Source organism: Agrilus planipennis, unplaced genomic scaffold (genome assembly GCF_000699045.2).
Source record: "Agrilus planipennis isolate EAB-ADULT unplaced genomic scaffold, Apla_2.0 scaffold268, whole genome shotgun sequence".
NCBI classification, from domain to species: Eukaryota; Metazoa; Arthropoda; class Insecta; order Coleoptera; family Buprestidae; genus Agrilus; species Agrilus planipennis.
The window spans coordinates 1-10,649 of NW_020440374.1; the positions used below are offsets into that span (position 1 = coordinate 1).

Consider the following 10,649-nt stretch of genomic DNA (forward strand, 5'->3'; position numbering starts at 1 on the left):
AGAGGAATAGCGATGTAGAGTGAGACAAATTACTATTATGATTATTGTAATAACGTAAACAGTTTTGCAAAACATTTTAGACCGAGTTCATAGGCGTAACAAATCATCGAATAGATGTTTAGGGAGCACGGAGAAAAGGCATAAAAATCCCCATTTATTACAGGAATATTATTAAAAACAATAAAAAACTCTTCGATATCTAATAATAAACAAAAGGCAAATATGTATATTGTTTCAATATTAAATAGGAAAAAACGCATTCAACAATGATTAATGCAGGTATATGTATATCCGAAGTAATTAGTAACGAATATTTCAGAAATCACAATTAAGAAAAACTTTCGAGGAAACATTTCGTCAACTGAGCTGACCATCTTCAGAGCATAATAACATTAAACAATGTTATTTTATAGGATACTAATATGTACTAAAAAAAAAAGTAAATATTTACGATAAGCTCGAAGGTTTGAATTTTCTTATTATACGGAATTAATTCAGGTACAAACAGTTATCAAGATTTTTTAAAGCGAATTACGTTTTTGATAAATAAAGTTCGTGTTAAGAAAAAGTCAATTTGTGGCATTATTAATCTATTCCAAATATTTTATTTAGTCAAAATATAGATAGTAAAAGATCATTTACATAAAATAAATATTTTTGTGTTATTTTATATTTTAACTGCACTTACTTATCGCCTCATTACCGCGCCTATGCTTATTATTTGTACAAAGTTTTTTTTTATCACTAGAGTTAATAAATTCTTCATCGATGTCAGCACCTTCCGTGTTCTCTAATTTCCAGAAATGGGCGGTGCTTACTAAATCAGTGACATTCGGCTTTACAAGAGCAATTATTTTACTGTTAAATACATCAAAAATACCGAATAAAGAGTAAAATTGCTATAAAGGCATTATTAGCGAATGAAAAATAACAGCAATTAAAAGAACGAATTTATTCAAACTCAAGTCCAACTCGTTGTTTGCAGATACGCCTATGTTAAGTATATTTTGGGGAGTAGTTCACAAGCGGTTCGGAGGCGGCAGCACGTTCCGTGTTAATTTGAATAATAATGGTATGAGAGAAACAGTAAATGTTAACTCAGCTTTTATATCAGAGAGGACACTGTATGTATTGCTCTTTTGTTTTAAATTCCTTCCACTATTGTTTTATAGACGGCGCGACGTATATGAATTCAAAATTTATTTTCTTTTAAATGAATTTCTGGATAGAAAAGTATCCTCATTAAAAATTGAAAATTAAAGTATTTGCGATAACAGCGCTCTTTTTAACTAAATAAAAATTTCTATTAGTGTTTTTTTTTTATTAACAACAAAATTATTTCACTGTCTATAATAAAACTACATTTGTCAATATATAGAGTCTCTAAGTGTTTCATCGTTAAAAGTTAAAGGCCTTTGTTGAAATAAACACTTGCAGGGGGATTACCCTTGAACTTTTCTGTAAGTTCAACCTAAAACATACAACGATCTACTTTCAAATCATACCTTATGGTGACAGTAAAAAAATAAACCATATCTGTACAGTACATACGTTCGTTAACCCTTTATACCATTGTTATAAACATTTGACTTTTTATATTCAAAAAACTTATCAAACATTGTTTTTAAGAATTTCAACACATCGACACCTTGCTTTTACGAGTATACGCTTTTGTACTTTTTTGAATGCTACTTTTTTTTATTACTGTTAATCATTTAATATTAAAATGAGTGTACTTAATTTACCTGAATATTTTGTTCTAAATCGTTAAATGGAAATTCTTGATATTGTTTGAAAAATGCACAACACAAAGGCGTACATACCGTCATTCTTGATTAGAAATGTTTTCAGCGCAGAGACACTTAGGTGTAGGTGGCCCCACGTGTTAGATGTATCGATGAGTATGAGTCCTTCATCTATTATGACGATGTTAATCTCCTGTAATTCAATTAAACATAAGCCTTTCATATTTTTAANATTACTGTTAATCATTTAATATTAAACTAAGTATACTTAATTTACCTGAACATTTTGCTCTAAATCGTTAAATGGAAATTCTTGATATTGTTTGAAAAACGCACAACACAAAGGCGTGGAAAATAAAAGAGTTAGTCCATTTAAACTTAACTCTATTGGAAATGGGTACTTAAAATGAATTCCTCTTTTAGATAAAAAATCCATTAGGGTTGGTACTCCAACTAAAATTATTTAGAATGTTTTAAATTAAATCGTGACATCATCTCCTGATGTTAAATTTCAAAAAATTAGGCATCGCAACAGTCACAATAGTAAATAATTGGGAGGGATGAAAATTAAACATAAAAGGAAACTTCAAGTTAAGGGGCACTCCAATGGGGACGAAAGAAGGGTGTGATACGTCAATTATACAGCGATAAATATTTTAAAAAAACAAAAGGCCATAAAAATTATTCCCAAAGAATTTAAACTCCACCCTAATAATATGTTTTGTTACCCATTCCTCCCATGGGCATGCAAACCCTGCTGAACACAACTTGACTAATTCCCTTTTGAGCAGCATACTTTGATTGACCTATTTTCTGTCCATTTTCATCATATATTGCGGTTCCCTCTAATAATTCTCTGTAAGATAATAATTGCTACTTTTGTGCCTGTATTTTTTTTAAATTATTTATTTACTTTGAACGCATCATCGGTAAATTAACGCAATTAGCAGCAGCGCAACCTGCGAAGGGTACAAATCGAGAAATCACTGGTGGAGCCCGCTGGAAATAATGGACGAATAAATTTTTCGAAAACAAAAAAGTAAAAAAAAATAACTTCATACCTATTTTGTTACCACAAACGAAAACATCTTCAAAAAAATGTTTTGTGTTTTTTTGTCCTTTAGGCCACCCTTATTTTATGCGAATTCTGTCGTGAAATATTGGTAATTTTTTACATTAGTTGACATTGGAATTGAGACATGCAGTTTAGTCAGGTAGGTAGTACTCACCAAGTAGAATCGTGTGGTAGTATTAATTACATGCGGAAATCAATGTAGCTTGAGATACAGGCTCCTAAAGTTTTCTTAATTGGAGGAAATTCCGGTTAGTACGGCCCTGGCTGCAGCACTTCGTCGGCTGTTCTCGCCAAATATGCATTGATGACGTCATTGTTTAGTTAGGTAGATTTATGATAGACTGGAGTTTCTTTTATGCCCCTGCCGTGATAGGTTGGAATAATATTAGGAGGTTATCTTTTAGGAGAAACGATGCTTGGCGGGAACAGCTGACGGAAGGCTGAAGCCAGGACCGTACCTATCGGAATTTCCTCCGATTAAGAGAATTTTAACAGCCCGTGTCTCAGTCACATTGATTTTTAAACAAATAATAAACAAAATTCTAATAAATACTACCACACTACTTTACTTGGTGAGTACCGCCTACCTGACTAAACTTCATGTCTCAATTCCAATGTCAACTAATGTAAAAAATTACCAAAATTATTTATCTTTTATTAAATTTGTTATTATATCAGCGGTAAAATAAGATGTATTATGGAGATTTTACATGTTTTCCACTATAGTTATAAATTGCAATATATGCATAAGTAATTTGTGGTAACATTATATGCAATTATGTAAGTACTGATTGTTAAATCGAGTTTTACCCGTAATAAACGCTTTAAGCCTAACGAAACGATTACGGCGCTACTTGTGGCTGCTACATAGGACCAAAGAATTTGTCTGTAAATAAAACGGAATTTGAAATACATCCTATTATTTATTTAATGCTGCATGATATCTTATTTAGTAGGTGGATTGTAGGCATCGTATAAAACATAAGTGCATGTGCAAAATACGTTACCTAACTATTTAAAATCCCACAAATTTTACAATAAAAATTTATTAATGAAGACCCAAATATATCGGTAATTGAACAACAAATCAGTTACAACGAACCGTATCAAAATATTTTTAACAGTAATGATATAATTACGGCTATTAAAACAGTTTACGAAATTGAATTTTAAAATCATAGGTGCATTGATATTTTTTGCCACATCCAAATTAAAATAGTTACAAATCTAAATTGTTGTTTGATTTTATTTCATTTATCAAGAAACCGTCATTTTAAAGCAAGAAACATTTTTTTTTCGCATTAAAATGACGGTTTCCTAATAAATGAAATTAATCCTTACAACAATTTAGAAATTATGTAAAACAATAAAAGCTTAAAGTTGAACTACCCATTTTAATATTGTGGTGACAAGAAATATGTACCTATTGTTTTAAAATTTAATAACGTAAATTGTTTTACTGGCCCTAATTACTTCATTAATAAAAGGCGTGGATGACTAGTTTTAAATTAAAAAAAAAGTATTGTTAGGTTTCACATGAAACAATACCATTTCACAAACAAATGAAAGTACAGTTTGAAAATTTGATGATCGCAAAAATTGCTTGAACGTAAAGTACATAGCATTGTTTATAAATTATACTATATACCATTACAGCGTCCATAATATTACATCGTAATGTTTATGTAATTATAGAGGCATGTACGTAGTTTAGAAACAAGGTTTCTTCAATTATTTATATTGTTTTCTATTTTGATATACATATACAACAATACTTACTGATTAGTAATAGGACTATCACCGCTCCTGTTACTAAAATTTACTACTGCATTAAATGATTGGTTAACCCATTGCCAAAATATAATGGCAGTGTTGGTTTTATAAAAGAATGTCAAACAAGCCGTTAAGACCATATTTACAGGAACTTGAGCTGACATTCTTCCTAAAAGAAACTGTTTTTCGCCAGTTTCAGGATGAAATGCAGAATCATAAATCACTTTGGCTTTTATCAGTTCTTTTTCCGATACTTCAACTAACTCTTTTTTTCTAAAAAACNATAACTAACACTAATCAAATAATAGACTATTAAAATCAACACATAACTATTGCAATTCAGAAGTGTAAAAATTTATAGTGGTAATTATTGTCAAACAAATGGAGCACTACATTTGGTAAGTCGCAAGAGGTCTTTTTCAATATTCCAATTTTTAGCGCGGGATCAACTATATAGCAGTCTTGTTTTTCGTTTTTCTACATCATTCGGCCTTGAAACGTTTAATTGCACTAGTACTATCAAAATTTATGTTCATTTCCAGTCTTAAAAGATCTTTTTCAAAGTACCAATTTTTAGCGCGGGATCAACTATATAGCAGTCTTGTTTTTCGTTTTTTTACATCGTTCGGCCTTGAAACGTTTAATTGCACTAGTATTATCAAAATTTGTGTTCATTTCCAGTATTACAACTATAAATTAAATTTCTCAATAGATGTCTTAGTGTTATTTTTAATAAGTAAAACGCTGTTTACATCAAAACGAGGTTATTTAGCAAATACTGTAATTAAATAAAATAAGGTTTGATCAATAATACATTTATTGTTGCAAATTAATAGCATTTATAATAAACACAACGTGTAAACATTAATAGATAAGTATTTCAAATAACAACAATACATCAAAGACAAAATTAAAAACACACTATTTATTTATTTAAATAGTAAAGAACGGTTGCCTTTGTGGACTGTATTCTTGATTTGCTGTTTCGTCTTCGCTTTGCAACATCATGCAGTTAATTTTCAACCCATGAGTGAGAGCAACTGGATGTTTACTTGAATTTCACTGAAATAACAAATTTTCTGCTACCGTATTCCTCCTGGAGTTGGTTTGCTTTTCACACCTGCAAACTTTGTGGAAATATTTCATTAATTCTTAGAGAGTGATTAATTGTTAGTGTCTTGGTTTTTTTTGGGGTATTACTTTTAAAGGCGAGTCAGTTACTATTAATTTAGAAGTTAAACTCGGCTAGTATAATTGAGCGCACCTATAAATTCTATTATCTATGATCATAGGTATAGAAAGAATTTTTATCTATGGATCTTCCGGCTTTTCTGCACAACTCTGATGTCTGATCTTGTCATCTTGTCTTGGAGCATTGGGAATTGCCAGGCATTGCAGAGCATTGTTTGAGACGAAGAAAATTCGCCATTTTTGCTGTTCAGAAATACAAACTACGCCTGAAGGTATTTAGTCCTAATCCTTATTCGATTTTAATTTGATTGTGTGGAATACGTTTTTGTTTAGTGATTGTTGTTTCAATTATTGTTGCTGAGATTTTTTTAGCGTAAATGACTTCTGCAGAATATTGGTTTCATGCTTCAACACGGAAGTCCATCGTGGCATCTTGCCTGTCTACTAATCTACCGTGAATTTTTATAGATTCTTAATTTATTTGAAGTCGAATAATTAGGAGTTTGTTAATTTTTAAAGTATGAAAACGGATTTACGCGATGATTATAGATTTGTCATATTTGTGTGATCACGTCGCCAAGAATTGTCTTCATTTTATAACCAAAATATTTCTGCCATTAAAATTCTAAATTTCTGTTAGAAGGTTTTCCATTTTGTTCTTCTTGTCGTGAACTTTTTTGATTGTAACTTGTTTTTTTCTTCTAAATATAGACTTGCTGTGAGGTAACATCCTTGTATTAGATGGACAAACTACCTACTTATGATCCAATGTTTGCGGCAGTGAGACTTATTTTTTTTTTTCATTGGACACAGGATGACAGTTATTATTAATAATAATGAATTAATGTATTCTCACCTTAATTAATTGTAGAAAGTGGCGTTCTAGTCTTCCAGTGTGTTGAGCAAACCATATCTGGGAGGGATACCACTGCAGACAATTTGTTGTTTCAGTGGAATTCAAATAACCAGTTGCTCTCACTCATGGGTTGAAAATTAACTGCATGATGTTGCAAAGCGAAGACGAAACAGCAAATCAATTATTCAGTCAAGGAAAGACAGCACCATTGTAGATCTTGTTTATTTCTGCACAATCTTCCTTAACTTTAATTCTCTCAATTGTTGGGTAATCTGCAGAAAAGGACAAAAAACTATGTTAATTGTACTATTAATTAAGGAAGGGATTAACACACACCTAAAAGAAAGTGAAGAAATTAGGACGTCGCAAATTAGAATGACAATCAAGTATTGGATGTACTTAACAATTAACGTTTAAAGAAGCTTACCTAGAGGATTACTGTACGATGCTTCAGTTTTATTCCTTAAGCGTTCACAACAGAAAAGTGCCTCTAACAGTAGACACTTATGAAAAGAAAAAACCACTGATGAGGAAATGAAGCATGTAGTATTTTTTGAAAAACTGCAATACCTGAAAATAGTATAATTTATATTTCTTTTTAATGTTGACAATTCAGTAGGCTAAATTATTACAGTAATTATTGCCAAAACAGATAAAACAATTGATTTAGAAAATTCAAAATAATTTAGTAAACATAACTACAGAATAATTACCTCTTCCACAAACAGCCCTAAGTCCAAAGGAGGGAGCGCTAATGGTGTTGCACTTCTTCAGGTTTCGAGTCCTTGTTTGTCATATCAATGCTCATTTAATATGTTTAAATGACAACCTGTTGAAACAACGTAATATTAGTTATATCTCTATCATTTATTATTACATATTAAGAACGGTAACTTCCATCAATCAAATAATAGACTATCAAACTCAATAATTGACTATTACAATTCAGAAGAGTAAAAAATTGTAGTAGTAATTATTTCCAAACAAATGAAATATAAGATTTGGAAAATCACACACCATTTTGTATATACATACAACTTAAAAAAAATATTTAAAGTTTTCCATAAAAGATACCTTTCCAGAGAGGTGCTCCACTTTTTCACGTTCCGACCCCTTTTGATTTGCCCTGTCCCGGTCCTTATTAATTTATTATTATTAATAATAACTGTCATCCTGTGTCCAATGAAAAAAAAAAATAAGTCTCACTGCCGCAAACATTGGATCATAAGTAGGTAGTTTGTCCATCTAATACAAGGATGTTACCTCACAGCAAGTCTATATTTAGAAGAAAAAAACAAGTTACAATCAAAAAAGTTCACGACAAGAAGAACAAAATGGAAAACCTTCTAACAGAAATTTAGAATTTTAATGGCAGAAATATTTTGGTTATAAAATGAAGACAATTCTTGGCGACGTGATCACACAAATATGACAAATCTATAATCATCGCGTAAATCCGTTTTCATACTTTAAAAATTAACAAACTCCTAATTATTCGACTTCAAATAAATTAAGAATCTATAAAAATTCACGGTAGATTAGTAGACAGGCAAGATGCCACGATGGACTTCCGTGTTGAAGCATGAAACCAATATTCTGCAGAAGTCATTTACGCTAAAAAAATCTCAGCAACAATAATTGAAACAACAATCACTAAACAAAAACGTATTCCACACAATCAAATTAAAATCGAATAAGGATTAGGACTAAATACCTTCAGGCGTAGTTTGTATTTCTGAACAGCAAAAATGGCGAATTTTCTTCGTCTCAAACAATGCTCTGCAATGCCTGGCAATTCCCAATGCTCCAAGACAAGATGACAAGATCAGACATCAGAGTTGTGCAGAAAAGCCGGAAGATCCATAGATAAAAATTCTTTCTATACCTATGATCATAGATAATAGAATTTATAGGTGCGCTCAATTATACTAGCCGAGTTTAACTTCTAAATTAATAGTAACTGACTCGCCTTTAAAAGTAATACCCCAAAAAAAACCAAGACACTAACAATTAATCACTCTCTAAGAATTAATGAAATATTTCCACAAAGTTTGCAGGTGTGAAAAGCAAACCAACTCCAGGAGGAATACGGTAGCAGAAAATTTGTTATTTCAGTGAAATTCAAGTAAACATCCAGTTGCTCTCACTCATGGGTTGAAAATTAACTGCATGATGTTGCAAAGCGAAGACGAAACAGCAAATCAAGAATACAGTCCACAAAGGCAACCGTTCTTTACTATTTAAATAAATAAATAGTGTGTTTTTAATTTTGTCTTTGATGTATTGTTGTTATTTGAAATACTTATCTATTAATGTTTACACGTTGTGTTTATTATAAATGCTATTAATTTGCAACAATAAATGTATTATTGATCAAACCTTATTTTATTTAATTACAGTATTTGCTAAATAACCTCGTTTTGATGTAAACAGCGTTTTACTTATTAAAAATAACACTAAGACATCTATTGAGAAATTTAATTTATAGTTGTAATACTGGAAATGAACACAAATTTTGATAATACTAGTGCAATTAAACGTTTCAAGGCCGAACGATGTAAAAAAACGAAAAACAAGACTGCTATATAGTTGATCCCGCGCTAAAAATTGGTACTTTGAAAAAGATCTTTTAAGACTGGAAATGAACATAAATTTTGATAGTACTAGTGCAATTAAACGTTTCAAGGCCGAATGATGTAGAAAAACGAAAAACAAGACTGCTATATAGTTGATCCCGCGCTAAAAATTGGAATATTGAAAAAGACCTCTTGCGACTTACCAAATGTAGTGCTCCATTTGTTTGACAATAATTACCACTATAAATTTTTACACTTCTGAATTGCAATAGTTATGTGTTGATTTTAATAGTCTATTATTTGATTAGTGTTAGTTATGGTTTTTAATATTTTAAAACATGATATTTAAAATGAAGCTCACATTAAATTATTTCAACAGGATGCCATTTAAACATATTAAATGAAGAAGCAGACAAAAAGTAAAAAGGATTCAAAACCTGGAGAATTGGAGCCCCTTCAATGTTCCCGTCCTTTGGCTGTGAAAGGTGCGATTTTTAGAAAATATATGCAGAGACACTTCTCTTTATCAACGCTTTGGAATAAATCTGGAGTACCGTAGAGTAATCTTCCAGGTAAGCAATTGTTTTTCTATTATATTGAAGTTGCTTAGTTTTCATAGTAATTTGCCATCTGTGGCATCGATGGCTTTACTTCTAACAGTTATCTATTGTTCACAGCATAAATCGATGTTATCGTGCATCTATGAGGTTCTCTTTTAAGTATCTATTGTCCACTGTATAAATTAACATCGTACATCTACGGTTATTTCTGTAGCCTTTAACATCTACTATTATCTATGAACATTTATCTATGACATGAATAAAATTGACATGTCGTCGCCATTTTATAATAAGCTGTTTTGCTTTCGTTTTTGTACATGTTTTTAATTATATTACATATTTTACTTATTTTAAACATCCATTCTTTAGTAGATAGTATAACTAATACTTTTTTTTGCCCATCTCTACAGATCGTCTGACAAATGGGAGAGAATTAAAGTTCGGGTTGATGGTACTGAAACAATATCTACAATGGTGCTGCCTTTGGTGAACTACAATCTTGATTAGCTGTTTTCGTCTTCACCTTGTAACATTATGCAGTTAATTTTCAAGGGATGAGTGAGAGCAACTGGAGATTTGCGAATTCCACTGAAATAACACAAATTTTCTGCATTGGCATTCCTCTTGGATTTGATTTGCTTTTCACACCTGCAAACTTTGGAACATTACGGTCTACAGTTAATTAAGGTGAGAATACTTGATATAATTAATTTTAATTGCTCCTTATTAATCTGTTACCACCGTATCTGTTTCAGATCGACGTTGGAGAAGACAAAGATGACCCCGTAGTTAAAATAGTTCTCTATCTTGCATGCTCTATCTAGTAGAATTCATTAAGTTCATTTTATTCAAATTAATTTTTTATTTTGCATG

The 10,649-nt window shown here is 31.0% G+C and overlaps 1 protein-coding gene and 1 long non-coding RNA gene across 2 annotated transcripts in view; both read right to left on the minus strand.

The window, feature by feature from the left end:
• Positions 1-1,323: 1,323 nt before the first annotated feature.
• LOC108742473 (sideroflexin-3-like) overlaps positions 1,324-10,649 on the minus strand; it is a 15,498-nt gene continuing 6,172 nt past the window's right edge. Inside the window, exons 4-10 of the mRNA XM_025979686.1 lie at positions 5,680-5,713; positions 4,600-4,866; positions 3,631-3,706; positions 2,659-2,744; positions 2,474-2,601; positions 2,023-2,198; positions 1,324-1,471 (exon numbers count right to left, since the gene is read on the minus strand). Coding sequence (XP_025835471.1) covers positions 1,406-1,471; positions 2,023-2,198; positions 2,474-2,601; positions 2,659-2,744; positions 3,631-3,706; positions 4,600-4,866; positions 5,680-5,713 — 833 coding nt within the window. The 3' untranslated portion in view covers positions 1,324-1,405. The remainder of the gene's footprint in view (positions 1,472-2,022; positions 2,199-2,473; positions 2,602-2,658; positions 2,745-3,630; positions 3,707-4,599; positions 4,867-5,679; positions 5,714-10,649) is intronic.
• Positions 6,617-8,561, minus strand: LOC108742474. The gene is made up of 5 exons (XR_001938679.2): positions 8,355-8,561; positions 7,715-7,915; positions 7,354-7,469; positions 7,068-7,210; positions 6,617-6,912 (listed from the first exon to the last, which is right to left on the minus strand). It is a non-coding gene; the product is annotated as an uncharacterized LOC108742474 (long non-coding RNA).